The sequence below is a fragment of the Apis cerana genome, linkage group LG11 (genome assembly GCF_029169275.1).
Source record: "Apis cerana isolate GH-2021 linkage group LG11, AcerK_1.0, whole genome shotgun sequence".
NCBI lineage: Eukaryota > Metazoa > Arthropoda > Insecta > Hymenoptera > Apidae > Apis > Apis cerana.
This window is the reverse complement of record NC_083862.1, coordinates 13780549-13796055: the sequence shown is the minus strand read 5'-3', so window position 1 is coordinate 13796055 and position 15507 is coordinate 13780549. Positions and strand designations below refer to the sequence as shown.

At 22.6% G+C, this 15507-nt stretch overlaps 5 protein-coding genes across 11 annotated transcripts; 2 read left to right on the top strand and 3 right to left on the bottom strand.

Moving 5' to 3' along the window:
• The first annotated feature begins 13 nt into the window (after window positions 1-13).
• On the top strand, window positions 14-3287 carry LOC107995760 (protein claret segregational-like). 3 transcript variants are annotated; one of them, XM_017053422.3, is made up of 5 exons: window positions 14-503; window positions 833-1827; window positions 1906-2203; window positions 2331-2605; window positions 2678-3287. In XM_017053422.3, the coding sequence occupies exons 2-5, from the start codon at window positions 833-835 to the stop codon at window positions 3096-3098; spliced, it is 1989 nt and encodes a 662-aa protein (XP_016908911.1). In that variant the 5' UTR covers window positions 14-503; the 3' UTR covers window positions 3099-3287. The 3 variants fall into 3 exon arrangements, with proteins under 3 accessions (XP_016908911.1, XP_016908912.1, XP_016908913.1); XM_017053423.3 differs by having other exon boundaries at window positions 176-428; XM_017053424.3 differs by lacking the exon at window positions 14-503 and adding an exon at window positions 571-704.
• Window positions 3246-4734, bottom strand: LOC133667005 (uncharacterized). The gene is made up of 3 exons (XM_062082195.1): window positions 4596-4734; window positions 4308-4518; window positions 3246-4205 (listed from the first exon to the last, which is right to left on the bottom strand). Exons 1-3 carry the CDS (start codon window positions 4732-4734, stop codon window positions 3635-3637), a joined length of 921 nt encoding a protein of 306 aa, XP_061938179.1. The 3' UTR covers window positions 3246-3634.
• LOC107995841 (kinesin-like protein KIF15) lies at window positions 3782-9662 on the top strand. Of its 2 annotated transcripts, XM_062082192.1 has the most exons (9): window positions 3782-4242; window positions 5108-5183; window positions 5263-5458; window positions 5525-6084; window positions 6141-6380; window positions 7330-7430; window positions 7536-7749; window positions 7821-8048; window positions 8194-9662. In XM_062082192.1, the coding sequence occupies exons 2-9, from the start codon at window positions 5139-5141 to the stop codon at window positions 8578-8580; spliced, it is 1971 nt and encodes a 656-aa protein (XP_061938176.1). In that variant the 5' UTR covers window positions 3782-4242; window positions 5108-5138; the 3' UTR covers window positions 8581-9662. The 2 variants fall into 2 exon arrangements, with proteins under 2 accessions (XP_061938176.1, XP_028521539.2); XM_028665738.2 differs by lacking the exon at window positions 3782-4242 and having other exon boundaries at window positions 4365-5183.
• On the bottom strand, window positions 8687-9489 carry LOC107995842 (cytochrome c oxidase assembly factor 8). Its single transcript, XM_017053555.2, has 3 exons — window positions 9352-9489; window positions 9079-9276; window positions 8687-9000 (listed from the first exon to the last, which is right to left on the bottom strand). Exons 1-3 carry the CDS (start codon window positions 9415-9417, stop codon window positions 8800-8802), a joined length of 465 nt encoding a protein of 154 aa, XP_016909044.1. The 5' UTR covers window positions 9418-9489; the 3' UTR covers window positions 8687-8799.
• LOC107995837 (transmembrane GTPase Marf) lies at window positions 9556-15504 on the bottom strand. Of its 4 annotated transcripts, XM_062082188.1 has the most exons (14): window positions 15316-15485; window positions 14766-14846; window positions 13913-14220; window positions 13705-13831; window positions 13219-13612; window positions 13043-13150; window positions 12685-12705; window positions 12217-12370; window positions 12006-12144; window positions 11603-11916; window positions 11234-11529; window positions 10986-11153; window positions 10703-10899; window positions 9556-10592 (listed from the first exon to the last, which is right to left on the bottom strand). In XM_062082188.1, exons 3-14 carry the CDS (start codon window positions 14088-14090, stop codon window positions 10388-10390), a joined length of 2301 nt encoding a protein of 766 aa, XP_061938172.1. In that variant the 5' UTR covers window positions 14091-14220; window positions 14766-14846; window positions 15316-15485; the 3' UTR covers window positions 9556-10387. The 4 variants fall into 4 exon arrangements, with proteins under 4 accessions (XP_061938172.1, XP_028521537.1, XP_061938173.1 ...); XM_028665736.2 differs by lacking the exon at window positions 14766-14846 and having other exon boundaries at window positions 15316-15501; XM_062082189.1 differs by lacking the exon at window positions 12685-12705 and having other exon boundaries at window positions 15316-15484.
• Between the last annotated feature and the right edge of the window lie 3 nt (window positions 15505-15507).

The window sequence follows — 15507 nt, the reverse complement described above, 5'->3', positions numbered from 1 at the left end:
AAAAAAATCACTTAGAAATTATTTAGAAAAATATATTCAATCGAAACATTCATTTATTTATAAAATTATTTATTCTAATAATTCCTTATTTTTTTATTTAATATTGAATGTAATATGGAAAAAAAATTAATAAAAATAAAATGTTTCATAATTATTAGTCTTAAGTATTGTCATTGGTTGTATCTTTTACATAGTATGAAATGATTGGTTCTCATATTAGTAATTTTCTGATTGGCTATATTCAAGCAAATTCAAGTTCAAATACTACAGCGGATATTATTTAACCGCTCTTTGAATGTTGTACAAAGCATTCTTTGTGAATATTTTAAGCTTTCCTGAAAATTATATTTAATTTGAATTTGTGACACGAATATAACAGAAAATATGCATTTGTGTGTTGAATAAACATATTATTTCAAAATTATTGGGTAATTTAACAATAAATGAATAATTTATAAACGTGTGACTACGACGGACTTGATTGTATTATTTTGGTATACGAGGTTTGTTTTAGATAATTATATCGTTCGTATATAAATTTCTGATCACGAACAATGTATTTTATTGTATTGTAGATAATTATTTTAATGTATTGTAGATAAGTAAATAATTCATTATTGAAAATGATTTTTTAATCAATTTAAAAATTTATGAAATAGTTAATTTAAAGATGCATGAAGAGGAATAAAATTGATAATTATTAAGTAATGCATTACAAATTGTGATTTTATATATTTATATATATATAGATTTAATTAAATTTTTTAAATGCATGCAATATATTTTTATTATTATTATTATATTAATTTTTATCTTTAATAATTCTACATAGATGGAGTCACGTTTACCAAAGCCAAAATTTAATTTATCAAAAATAGTAAGTACAGAAAATATAAAAACAAATAATCAAAAAATGCCAAAATATCAAAATGATTTGCCTGATGCAAGCTCTAATCATGTTTCCGATAATTTAAAAAAAACTAAAAGTACAATAAATATCGCTGCAAAATGTAAAAATGAAAATAAACCTCCAACAAAACAAATTTTAAGTAGATCAAAAACTATGTCTTCTATTACTACTAGAGCTATGAAAAGACCAGCTAATGCTCCCATTATACATGGAGAAACTAAAAAACCTTTTACTAAACCTCCTATTAAACCAAAAGTTATGCAACGAACTGGCACTACATTAACAAGTAATACTATTAGCAAATCTAGTCAAGATACTACAAATAAAAAAGTACAAAATAATATTGCAACTAAGCCTTCAAAATGGGACTTAAAGGGTCGATTGGCTCATACTAGTGACGAACTGTCTAGTGTACGACAGAAATATAAAGAAACTTTATCAAAATATAATGAAATTCAAGAACAATTAAATATATTAAAGACAAATGAAAATGCATGTAAAATAAAAGCAGAAGAATATGAAAATTTAAATAAGACATTAAATAATGAACTTAATGAATTAAAAATAGAAATAAATAAAATGCAAGAAGAAAAAGAAAATTTAAAAAAATGTTTGAAAGATACAGAAGAATCATTTAAAAATGTTTCAAAAATATTGGAAGAATTTAAAGAGAAATGTATTTCTCAAGAAACATTACTTCTAAAACGTGAATTTTTAATAAAAGATTTAGAAACAAACTTGGAAGCTGAAAGAAAAATTAATGAAAAATTGACTACAGACAAAAATGATTTGCAATCCTTGGTTCATACAATGGACAAAGATCGTAGAATTTTGCATAATGCAATACAAGAAATGAAAGGAAATATAAGAGTATTTTGTAGAGTCCGTCCTAGGACTCCAAATGAATTTGGAAAACCGTATGTATCATATACATAATTAAATATTTAATTTTTAAATATATAATATTTTGTAACAAATGTCTGTGTTATCCATAGGATGTGTATTATGAACTTTATAGATGAATGCACTATTGAGGTAGGAAAATTTGATGGATCTGATGCAATTAGTTGTAGTGGAAAGTTAAGAGGAACCCGACAAGAATTTACTTTTGATAAAGTTTTCCCTTCGACAGCTAGTCAAAAAGATATTTTTGAAGAATTAGCTTTGTTAGTTCAATCTGCCCTAGAAGGGTATAATGTTTGTGTATTTGCATATGGTCAGACTGGTTCTGGTAAAACATACACAATGGAAGGTTTACCAGGCATTGAAAAAGAAGGCATGATTCCTAGAACGGTATATATTCTTTGTTAATATATATATTATATATATAATATATATATTTAATATATATTTATTTATTCATAAAAAATTATTAATAATATATATTTATTTGTAAAAAAAATTTTTTTTATTGATTCAGGTACGACATATATTTGAAGAAATGAAAGAATTTCAATTACTTGGCTGGGAATATCGAATAGAAGCTAGTTTTCTTGAAATTTATAATGAACATATTGTTGATTTACTTGATTCTCAATCGAAAACACATGAAATTAGAATGGCCGATAGTAAGGGGCATGATTTGTATGTCAGCAATCTTAAAATAGAAGAAATTCATAGTCCTGAAGAATTACATGAATGTCTTTTAACAGCACAACGTAATAGAGCAGTTGCAGCTACTCAATCGAATGAACGGTATATTTTTTCTTTATTTTTTTATGCTTTATAAATAAAAAAATAATTTATAATTGTAAAATTTAATTTTAGATCATCAAGATCGCATTCAGTAGCAAGAATAAAACTAATTGGAATGCATAAGACAAAAGAAGAGGTTTCAATAGGAAACTTGAACTTAGTTGATTTAGCAGGATCTGAAAGATTGAAAGGTGAAGAATCGGTACGATTAGCAGAAACGAAAAATATAAATAAATCATTGGCAAATTTGGGCAATGTTATTCTTGCTCTCTTAAAAAAGCAGGAACACATTCCATACAGAAATTCCAAACTCACTCATTTATTAATGCCATCTTTAGGTGGTAATTCAAAAACTTTAATGCTATTGAATATATCTCCTTTAGACGAATGTTATAATGAAACATTAAATTCATTAAGATTTGCTAGCAATGTAAACAGTTGTAAAACAGGTAACGCAAAAAGAACGCGAACAGTTTTACAAAATTCTACATAAAATTTCTCAGGACATAATATTTCTGTTGTAATTAAAAACAACAAGATGATAGCTTTCAGCTATATTTAAACTATTTTAAATATTCGAAGGTTAGCCTTTTGTATCATCTCATTCTTTTTTTTAAAATTATACCAAAAAAACTGTAAATAATTTCATATAAAATATAATCTTATAATGATGTTACATACATATATTGTTTTTTTTTCTTTTTAATTAAGTTCAATCCTTTTAATTTTAATTCTTAAATTTTATATAATAAAAAAGATAATTAAGAAGAAATATTATATATTTTTATACATTTTTTATGGAAAACAATTGTTAAAAATATTAATTATTCTATATATATTAAAATTCTAAATAAATGATTTGTTCACTATTTGGAAATACACAAGTGTTATACTATGCTAAAAAAAATATAAAATTAAATTACAGTAAAGAGTATATTTTTATGATATATTAAAATTTTAAAAGTTTAAAAATAAAAACGTTCAAATACAAATAAAAATATTTTATTTAAAATGAGGCACGTAAAATAATTATTTATGTATTGATTTTATATGGATCATGTAACTTGTAGATACTTCTAATAGGCATGGATAAAAAAATTGAGATTTCTTTAAATTTGCTAAAAAATTTTGAAATTCTGGCGAAGAGCTAACAATGCCTCTTTGTATAACTTTTTTTGATAAAGAATTATCATTTCTTTTATAATTATTTGAATTTTTCAAATTACTTTTTATAAACTGTGAATCTTGACATATGAAATGCTTCATTGATAAATAACTTTTTAATTGTTGATTATTGAAGTATTGATTAAGTTCACAATTGTTGAAAAGCAATAATGTATAAGTATTAAAAATAATTTCATTTTGAACAATATTTATATCTTTATCCAATATATTTTTATTTTTTTCCAAGTTCAATTTATCTTCTTCACCATCATAACTTAAATTTGTTTGAAAATAGAATGTATTCTGATTGATTTCAGAATTTGTCATAAATTTTCTTCTAAATTCTAACATAGCAGAATCATTTTTATTAAAAACATTTTTTTTACGACTTTTTAAGAAAGATTCAAAATAAGGAATAATTGAACTGCTGCACATCCTGTGAAAATCAATTTAAATTAAAAATATATAAGAAGGTATATTAATATTTTATTATATTGTTATTCACATTAATATTTTATATTAAAAAAATTTTACTTACATATTTTTCCATTTATTTATCACTTTTTTTAAATAACCATGTGAATATATGAAAAATAATATAAAAGATATAGATACAAAGATATAAATATATTGAAGCATAATTTTTAATATTAATATCATGTTACAAAAATTATAATTTGTTTTTGTAATATTTACGATATCTTCTATATTCTTTGCCTTTATTGAGGTATTATATGTAATTCCAAGATCTGAATTTTACAAATAAATTAACGTTAAAATCATTATTTTATTTATCAATAATAAATTTACTTTAACAAACATTTACCTTGTTCTATTATAATTGAATTATACATATTACTTGTACACAGAGCTATCCATAATCCAAATCCCCAGAGAAACAAGATATTCCACGATATATAATGCGATCTTTTTTGCTTAAATAACTTTAAGTAACGACAATACATTGCACAAATAATAGTACTTAAGAATATCTACTTTTTTTGTTAGTAGATGATTGTCTACTACCATTATTTTGCATTGTGTGCGTTACTTTTGTCTAATTCGTTGTTATTCGAAAGAGTATTGTAATATCGGCTCAAAATAAATTTTGTAAATGTACATCAGTAATAAATTGAGAGATTACATAAATAAAAAAAGACAATCTATGCAAAATGGATGCTCAACAATTTCATATCTATCATATACTATATCATTTATTTAAATGTCAGTAATTTAGAATCTACATAAAAGAAATAAATTATTATGACAATTAATTCTAAAATATTAATTAAAATTTGGGATGCACAATATTTCAACGCGACTTAATACTCTCAATAGACAGCTCATCATTATTTCTGAACTACAAAAAATGGAAGAAGAATATAATGTGTATCCTTATACAACATGTAAAAAAGTAAATAATAATTGTTATAAAAATAAATAATAATTATAAGATATATAATAATTATAAAAAAAACTATATATGTGTGTAGTGTGCTATACCCAATTACTTCGGCAAATGTTGTTATTGTGCTCAAAAAATTTTATATTTGAAAGAAAAATTAAACATGTACAATTGTACTGATGAATGTACATATGACACTCGTAAAAAAAGAATAGTATGCACTCCAGAAAAATGTAAAACACGCAGAAAGTTACATTTTTACAAAAATACTTCATCAATTGAAGGTATATTAATGTCATTGATCTAAAAAAAAACTTGTAAAATATTATTAATATGAAATTATTTATTAGATTTCAAAGATGAAGTTAAAGATGATAAAATAAAAAATAATACAAATGATAAAATAAAAGATACATTTACTAAAGAATTGAAAGAATTAGAAAAACCGAAGTTGATTGAATTAGAGAAACCTAAGTTGATTGAGCCAGAGAAACCTAAGTTGATTGAGCCAGAGAAACCTAAGTTGATTGAGCCAGAGAAACCTAAGTTGATTGAACCAGAGAAACCTAAGTTGATTGAGCTAGAAAAACCTGAATTAATTGAATTAGAGAAAAAAGATAAACCTAATAAAATAACTCCACATAAAGAGTTAGAGAATGAAAACAAATCTGATCAAATAACTCCACAGTTTTATAAAGTACAAGATGAAATAATTGATACATTTGAAGAGAAAAGCGAACAAACTGTTCCTACAAAAGATAATACTTCTATAACTTTAAACACAGATATACAAACTGAAATAATAGAACAAGAGGAAATAGATGAAAATTCTGTAAATGAATTAGGAGAAATTAATAATATTGTAGATGTTTGTGCAAAAGATAAAAAAATATTTGAGAGAATTCAAAAGGTTTTATTTAATAATTATTTTTTGTTTATTTGAATTTATATAAATGTAATTTGTAGGATCTCTTAAGTGAAAAAAAACAAACTGAAGAACTTGAAAAAAAATTAAAATCTTTGACTTGTAATATAAATTGTTTAAAAGAGGATAGTGAACAAAGAGCAGCTTGCTTAAAAGATGCATTACAAACGGCTGAAGAACAACGAAAAATTGCAATGGATTTAGTGAAGCAATCAAAAATTCAAAGAGATTCAGATAAAGAAGATAAAACTGAATTATTAAATGAAATCACAAAATTACAAGTATGTACTACAAATCATATTTATATATATTTAAAATATAAATATAAATATAGATATAAAATATGAGATTAAACATGTATTAAAAATTTAAAAATTTTTATTTATAAATTCGCATACTCTTTTTTTAAATTTATCAAATATTAAAGTTTTTTGATAATAAAAAGAAAAAATTTGATAAATTTTTTGTTTGACAATGTCATTCATTTTAATAAAATATTTCAAAATTTCTTCCTATTTTTTTTTTTAATTTTTTCATTGTATTGGTGATACTTCAATTAAAATTTTATCACTAAGCTTTGAATCATATATTAGCATATATATATTACGAAATCATCATTATTGAGATATATTATACAACAAAATATTCATATTTTTTGTATTAAAGATGAAGATATAGTTTTGAAAGAGAAATAATCAAAATATATTTTGATATCTTATATCTTTTCTGCATAATGTCAAAAGTAAATATAAACAAAGAGAATAAATATGAATGAAGAAAGAACAAAAATTGTAAAAATATTAAAATCAACATCATTTTTAGCTGCAAATAAAACACATAAAAAAAAGATAAAAAAACAATAAGAGAAGGATAAAAATAAAAATAAAAATTGATAATCAATACTATTTCTTCAAAAACAAAATAAGATAAAGTGTATTTAAATATTTTTAAAAATATTTAAAAGATGGCGTTGATTGTCAATTTTACTTTTTTGTTCTTTTTTTATTTTATTTCTGTTTATTTCTTTCCCATTATTTATTTCCTTATTACTCTATATTCTATACTTTTAAAAAATATATATTTTTGAAATATATTTTTTAATATAGTTTTTAATTAATAATATTTAATTAATTTGTCTTTTAAAATAACAATATAAAAAATATTAGAAAATATATATATATGTGTGTGTGAAATATTTTTATTAATTATAAAATAATTATTTTTTTACAGCAACAGATTGTTGAAATTACACACAAAAATAATGATTTATTGCAAGAACGGGACATTTTAATGAATAAATTGAAATCTTTCTCAGAAGATGAATCTAAAAAGTAATTTTACAATATTTAATGTAAATTTAAATATAAATTCTTATTTCTTTAAAATATAATCTAAGAATCACTTTAGATATTAAATGCATGCTTCAATCATACAAGGTGTGAGGAGGTTGAAAAAGAAGTGAACAAGATGAAATATGTAGTCAAAGAAAAGGAAAATGCTTTAAATAAAGAGAGATCAGAATTCATAAATATGATTTTAGAACTCACAAATATAATAAATATACAGAAAAGAAGGATATGTAAAGTAACTGGTATATGTAATGAACAACAAAATAACATACATGAGAAAGATAAAAAATTATCTCAAAAAGTAAATATAAAAAAAAATCAAATATAAAAAATTAAATTATGATTTTATACTGATTTAATTTACGTTAATAGGATATTGAGTTAGCAGAGATAAAAACAGTATTGCACTCAAATAATTCTACTTTTAAAGAAATGGATGACAAAATAAAACATTTGCAACATTGTTTATGTGAAGAAAGACAAACTTGTGATTGTTTAAAACAGGAATTAGAAACTAGCAAAGAAAATCATTTGTCTGAATTGAGAATAAAAGAAAAAATGATAGATGATCAAAATAAAACAATATCAAAACAGAAAAAGGTAATATATTTATGATAAAGATAAATTAATTTAATAAAATAAAATTTAATTAATATAATATAGTTTAGTATAATATAATAATTAATATAGTTTAGTTTAAAATAATAATATTATATAATATTAAAAAAATATTTATTTTTGTTAGTTATTGCATGATAGTGAAGAAATAGTTCAACAAGTTGCTTCTGAATTTAATGAACTTAAAGATGAATTACATAAAGAAAAACAAAAGAATGAATCTTTGCAAATAACATTAGATCAGAATGATAGTAAATTAAGCATTTTATCACAATGTGAACAATGTAAAAAACTTACAGCAGAAATAGATTATTTGAAAAAAGAAAAACAAAAAGCAATTGCTATTGCAAAATGTGCTTATCAAAAGTTACATCAAAATATAAAAGAATATCAAAAGAAGCTTATTTGTGAAAGAAAACAGCACAGATATATGCAATTGATTATTGAAAGAAAACAACATGAAATAGGATGTTTAAGAAATCAAATGTGTCACAATAATATGAAAATTATTTAAAAATAAATAGTTAATGTAGTATACACACAATTAAATTTAGTTGTAATTATGTTGAAAGTTTTTAAAATATTCAATATAATTATATATAAATGAATACTTGATAGTATTTATGTATTTCATAATATATATATTCTATTTTTGACAACTTACATATAAAGCATAAATATGGACTTACATTGTAAATATGTACAATATACGATGTTGAATCAACATTGTTAATTATCTAAATTTTAATTTAGATATTCTTACTCTAATCTCAAGGAACAATAATTTAACGTTTCTCTTATACCAATCAATGTTATAATTTAAATGCATGCGCCAATTTTTATCTAAAAATTCTTTATAAAATATTGACATATCATCTGCCGTAATCGATGTTTTTCCTTGAGCTTTAAGAGTTTCTTGAAATTGTCTGCGTTCCTATGACATGAATAATAAACAAAATTTGAAATATTTTCAATTAACATTTCATATTAATTATATAAAATAATGTTATACCTCAATGAAATTGTTATTATGTTCCCGCCAAAAATTTTGATTCCAAATCTGTGTATCTTCCCTAGCTTCTCTAAATTTCTTTTCTAATTTACTTTCATTTTCAGATTTCGCGAAAATAATAGGTCTTAAATTTGAAACTGGATCAGGCGGTCCAATTAAGTCAACTTGTGCAGGACTTTTTAGGTTAGAAGATACCTTCTAAATAAAATAAAAATAACGAATGAAAATAAAATATACAATAATTTAAATGTTGATATTGAACAAGAAACTTACAACGCTAAACAATCGGAATATATTATTATTATATTTTAGTTTGATATAATTATATATTCGAATCATTTTAGAAGTTCATATATGTTTTACGAGGTTATATTTATGTCAATCATGTTTCGTTTTCATTCAATAATCTTACTCTTACGCAATCTTACCTTAAAATCACATTAATATAATACGTGAAAAAATCGAGAAATACAAATATAATCCTTACTCAACAATCTTTTATTTATATATAACATAAGCTCTTTATAAATATAATCTAATAAATCTAATAATTCCATTATTTCATTTCTATATAAATAAGATTCAATTATTTCTGTAATAGATTTGAATATAAATCATATAAATTTATATTTTGCTTTAATGATGTTTTTAAAATACTGGCTTTTTGTTCGCAAAAAATAGATTTTTTTAACATGATTAATTTGACAATAAATCATTCAGAAAAAAAATTCAGAAATTCATTGAAGATCTATTGAATGTTAAGAATATATTTTTGTGTTCATCTTGCTAGAATGAAATCATTTTTTTTTATTTTAAATTGTAAAAAATTTGATAAAAATTTAAGATGATAAATTTAGAAAAAATGAAAAGATTGCCTGTATTTAAGACTAGAGGTTTTTTTTTTGTAAAAACATTCCTTTTGTATACATAAATACTAAGCAGAACTGAAAAAAAGGCTAATAAATGATAAAAGAGCAAGGAAAATATAATGCTTGTTCGCTTACCATCACATAATGTTACATAATCTTATTTAAAAATTTAAAAATATAACACTATCAATATTCCTATTTTTACAGTTATAATAAATCCATTCAGAAATAATCAATCAGATCTGTGAATGTCTCTTTTCCAGCTCTGCATAGAAATTGTTTCAAAAAACACATCCAAGTATGCATGTTTCTTAGAATATTGATAATACCATAAATTGTATTAATAATCACAGCATACATAAGTATATTTTCTGAAACAATGATGTTCTTAATATCGATATTTAGTAATTTGTATTATTTTTAAAAATATAATTCAATGTTTAATTTAAAGACTTCAAATATGCTGCGTCGAACAAATCGAGTTCGTTTGTTAAATAATTAGCCTTATTTCGTAAAACTTTAGCACTACTAGTTGCTTCTTCCAATATTCGTATTGTACTTGCAATATTTTTTAACTCAGTATCCATTTCAGATGTTGCTTCGTCTACTAAATGACACAAACGTGCAAAAGTGCTTGACAATTCTCTGAAATTTTATATATGTATATATAACATTAAAATTAATTTTTTAAAAATAAAGAAAGAAAAAAAAGTCATATTTATATATATAACTTAAAATAAAATTAAAAAACTCACTGTTGTACTTGATGACTGCAATTTGCAGATGTGAGATCTACTATTAGTTTCAATTTCTTCGTAGCATGCGATACATATTGACGTTTAAATTCACGTTCTTTTGCTTTATTAGTCCATGTTAATCGTTCGTAAAGATATAAAGCACCATATATAGCACCGGTTACAGCAACAAGTCTCCAACCAATTGTTTTCAACATCTTAAAAAAAATAATTTTGATAAAATAAAAATATTTTGTTTACATAAGTTTAGATATAATTATTTAAACTTATGTAATATACTTACAAATCCAGCGACTATAAGTCCTCCCATAGTACCTTGAGATGTTATAGATGCTATTGCAATTTTAGTAGCTAATGACCAATCATCCGATCTTGATTGATAGTTTGAAGTATTTGTCATAAATTTTATAGAATCAATACTTTCTGCAGGAGACATAATTGCAGGTGGCATCTTAAAATAAAATATATTAATTCAATAATAATTTTATTATTACAAAAATATTTTGTGTTATATATTGTAAATAATCTTACTTCTTGTGAATAATTAGCGATTGGTAACTTTTTTCCCTGTCTTCCTGCAAATCTATTAATTATGGCTGTAATTCCCCAAGAGAATCGAAACTCTAAATCTTCGTGGAAATCTGCGCATAAATTGTCACAATTTAATCTGTACAAAATTTCAAATGGTTCTCGTCTTGGTAAAATGTTTAATGACATTTGTCTTTTATTATCTGGCAATAAACTTGCCATTCGTTCTGTCATTTCTCTTTGAGAAGTTTCAATATTCAATGCCAATGCAGTGCTGAGTCTTGCTCTTAAATTAGAACCTAAAGATTTATAAAATTAAATTTTTTATAGAGTAAAAATATAATGAATAAATAAATTTAAAAATAATAGTACCTAAACCATTTTCTACATGTGTATGAAGTTCTCGTTTATATACATTTAAGACTACTGGATCAGTATGAAATGGAACACTGAATTCATCAATAAGTACTGCTAATCTACGAATTTCTTCACTAAGAGCTTTAGATACTCTTTGCTCGACATCTTCTACTATATGATGAATTTTGTCCTTCATTTCTTGAGTCAATAACATTAACTGTTGTTCCGTATAATTTAATTTATCATGAACATTTTTTTTAATATGTAATTGTTCATTTTTCATTTTTTGTGCTCTTTCTAATATTTCATCAAGAGTTTGTCGTATTTCTCTAAAGAGAATTATTTTATATATTTTATTTTATTTTATATATTGAAAAGCAATATTTAAACATTATTAAATAAATGTTAAATTATTTACGTAGCGATATGTTTTCCACGTTGAGAATGCTGTTCAAATTTCGTTTTTACAGCAGATTTTGAAATACATTCTTCAAATTTTCGTTCGAAATCTTGAAATTCGAAATAACGATTTTGAAACCCTTCTGCTAGTGCACCATCTACAAATTTGTACATATTAAAAATAAACAGTTCAAATTACAATTATTTACAAATAAAAAATTAAATCTTACTATGAGCAGGTTGACCACGTTGTTCTTGCATACGAGCCTGAAGAGTTTCTTTCGCCGATATAAAAAAAACTCTTTCTTCGGCATCTTTAGGCGTATAAACTTTTAATTCTTTCGACAAAAAATCAACAGCCCGTTCTTGATGTTGTGCCCTTACCTACACAAAAGTAAATTGTAAATAAACACAAGTTACATAATAAATTGTAAAATATTGTAAGTGTAAAAAGCAAGAAGCGTGTATTGAAATTTCTATTAAATATTATAAGCACAGAATTTGCATCATTAAAGAAAAAATTATATTAAAAAAATCAATCAATTTAATTTTAATAAATATTCTTCATGCTATAAAATTTATGCATATCATGTACATTACATAGTGCATCATTAATTTTATTTATACATTAAAATAATCTTGCATTAAACAAATATAAATTTTATAGATAATAAAATTTAAAAAATAAAATAACTTACTTCTTTTTGCTCTTTGACCAGCTAAGAGATAAAGCGGATATTATGTAAATTATTAAAATAAAGCTGCCACTGCATAATTATTATTAATGAATTTCTTCATATATACATATATGTATATATATATATATATACTTTTAAATATACTAATGTTAAATTATATAATCATAGACAATTAGAGATAATAATTTTAATATGTAGTACCAGCTTTAATAAAAAAAATTTAGAATTTACTATTCAGAATTATACAAATTTATTTTGACAACATATTTAAATATATCTTTTTGATTATTTCTATTTTATCTTATTATTAAAATTACATTTATATAATATTATCTATATAACAATCAAAAATATGTACCTGTTCAAAAAATTCTGGTTCTGAAGCAGATGCATCCCATCTATTATTTAAGATGAAAATATTTGGTTTAGATAATTTTGTAGACACTTTATGGAAGAAGTTTTTTTCCTACAATTATAAATACATATAATTTAAAAATATAAAATATCATAAAAATGAATATTTCAATTACTTACAGTCACCATTAAAGTAGATTCTGCATTGGCCACTAAGACAAAAACATCTGCATCCAAACAATGTTTATCAATCCATTCATCCAGATTTGGTGTTACATCTACTCCAGGGCTATCAACAAATACTACATCATCTCTTAATAATAAACATTTTTCTTTTGGCCAAAATATTCTTACTAAATGACTTTCACATAACTTTTCTTTACAGAGAGCATGGCCTAATTGACCAACTGATTGAACAGGTTGTTTTTCAGTAGATCCTTCTGTGATTAAATAAGATTCACCATTATCTGAACCTTCAACTTGTAAAAAACAATTTGTAGTGTGTCCTATGCCACTTGGTAAGATTTTATCACGTAACATTGCATTAATAACTGTACTTTTTCCATTACTAGTTCTATAATATTTATAAAAATATATTAATATATTTAAAATACATATTTTAACTATTTTTCATATTGTTTAAGATAAATTAATATAATTATATACCTTCCAAAAAATGCAACTTTCATGTGATCCCTCTTAAGTACATCTCTAATTGCATGGACCTTAGCAACATAGCTTTCAATTCTTTGTGCTTCTTCTACAGTAACAATATTACGTTCAGTTTGCAATGCTATAAAAATAATTTTAATAAAAAGTTTAATATTATATATAATTTAATTTTTATAATATATATTTAAAGTTAATTACTTACATTTCATAAATTCTATAGTGTCCTGCACATAATCTTCTATTTCCATAAATATGTCATTGATCTTTTTCTTGGCTTTAACAAAAATCTGAAGAGGAGAATTATCAATTCGTATATCTGTTGATCTTAAGTGGCTGTCTCCTCCAATCATGGAAATTGTACGATTGATGTAGGCAGCCATAATTTCTTATTTAACTTATTTTATATATATTTTATATATATATATATATATAATGTTTGGCAAAATAAGAAAAAGTACAGTGCAATATTTTAGGCAGGACGATGATGTAGTGCACAGCATGCAGGATCAACTGAAATCATAAAAAAAGCAATAATTAAATATCTTCTAAGAAAAATTTCTATTTAACACAAGATTATAAATATACATTTTATATGTAATTATATAAAATTATATAAAATTAAATAGAATAAAAAAATTTAATGAACATATATACATATACACATATAGAAACATATATTAACATATATATTAAGCATCATTATGTTTTATTTAGCTATTAAAATTAAATATAAAATAAAATAAAATAATAGCTTATATTACATAAAAAATTGTTTAAATAAATTTAATATATAAAAATAATATAATACAATACATCAAAACACATTAAAATACTACATATTTTGATATTAAAATTTATAAGCTTCTAATAATAGAAGAGTTCATATTTTAAATTCTAAAATTATGTACATAAAATACACACACACACATATATATATATATATATATTTTATGCATATCTATCTCTGTATGATTAACTATATGTATGAACTATATGAACTCTATCATATATAAGCACTATAAAATATGTTAATATAATATATAAGGTAATAAAACCTTTTTATCTTTAGTCATTGAAATGTCCTTTGCAATATAAATATGAGATATAAGTTTCAAGTCTCCGTTAGTCCAAATGTTCTAAAACAATTTATCATCATATAATAAATGTTTTATATTGAGTTCATTAATATACAAAATTTATATATTTTGTAAAATATTCAAAGCAATAAAACTAATTGATTTTTCTATATTTCAATATCTGAATAATTGTATACATAAAATGATTTGTTTTCATATTGAATGAGCTATTTAAATTGTTACTTATCAATTGTGATATTTATAAATTATTCCTATTTTATATAGATGTTCCATACAAAAAAGATTGCAACAGATCTTTTCTTCATATTTCTTTTATGAAATAACAACACACATTGCTATATATATTAATGAAACAATAAATGTTAAGTATTTGTTATTCAAATATTTGTATTTAAGAAAAATAAAGTTTTTTAACATAAAAAATAAAAAATAAAAATATAATTTTGATTATTCGCCGGAATCTAACCTAGAATGAAGTTTCATTTAGTCTAATAAACGATTATCTTACCGTTGATAGTTACAATCTTTTTAATATCATATTTCTAGTTGAATATGAATTTGATGGTACATAAAACAGCAAATAACATTTCGAGATTACAAATATTTAACGAATTAATGAATAGATCGCAATACATTACATTAAAATAGATTCACATATGAACTGATTAGAAGAGAACGAACACGTGACATTCAATAAATG

Excerpts from the sequence above, each read along its gene's own strand:
- LOC107995760 (XM_017053422.3), top strand. The coding sequence starts at position 833 with ATGGAGTCACGTTTACCAAAGCCAAAATTTAATTTATCAAAAATAGTA. Across the intron at positions 2,204-2,330 it reads AAGGCATGATTCCTAGAACG|GTACGACATATATTTGAAGA; the intron begins GTATATATTCTT and ends TTATTGATTCAG. Across the intron at positions 2,606-2,677 it reads GCTACTCAATCGAATGAACG|ATCATCAAGATCGCATTCAG; the intron begins GTATATTTTTTC and ends ATTTAATTTTAG.
- LOC133667005 (XM_062082195.1), bottom strand. The coding sequence starts at position 4,734 with ATGTATTGTCGTTACTTAAAGTTATTTAAGCAAAAAAGATCGCATTAT. Across the intron at positions 4,519-4,595 it reads TTCAATTATAATAGAACAAG|ATCTTGGAATTACATATAAT; the intron begins GTAAATGTTTGT and ends TGTAAAATTCAG. Across the intron at positions 4,206-4,307 it reads ATAAATAAATGGAAAAATAT|GATGTGCAGCAGTTCAATTA; the intron begins GTAAGTAAAATT and ends TGATTTTCACAG.
- LOC107995841 (XM_028665738.2), top strand. The coding sequence starts at position 5,070 with ATGCACAATATTTCAACGCGACTTAATACTCTCAATAGACAGCTCATC. Across the intron at positions 5,459-5,524 it reads AAATACTTCATCAATTGAAG|ATTTCAAAGATGAAGTTAAA; the intron begins GTATATTAATGT and ends ATTATTTATTAG. Across the intron at positions 7,750-7,820 it reads ATAAAAAATTATCTCAAAAA|GATATTGAGTTAGCAGAGAT; the intron begins GTAAATATAAAA and ends TTACGTTAATAG.
- LOC107995842 (XM_017053555.2), bottom strand. The coding sequence starts at position 9,417 with ATGATTCGAATATATAATTATATCAAACTAAAATATAATAATAATATA. Across the intron at positions 9,277-9,351 it reads TATTCCGATTGTTTAGCGTT|AAGGTATCTTCTAACCTAAA; the intron begins GTAAGTTTCTTG and ends TATTTTATTTAG. Across the intron at positions 9,001-9,078 it reads ATAATAACAATTTCATTGAG|GAACGCAGACAATTTCAAGA; the intron begins GTATAACATTAT and ends TTCATGTCATAG.
- LOC107995837 (XM_028665736.2), bottom strand. The coding sequence starts at position 14,090 with ATGGCTGCCTACATCAATCGTACAATTTCCATGATTGGAGGAGACAGC. Across the intron at positions 13,832-13,912 it reads CACTATAGAATTTATGAAAT|CATTGCAAACTGAACGTAAT; the intron begins GTAAGTAATTAA and ends TTATTTTTATAG. Across the intron at positions 13,613-13,704 it reads AAAGTTGCATTTTTTGGAAG|AACTAGTAATGGAAAAAGTA; the intron begins GTATATAATTAT and ends TAAATATTATAG.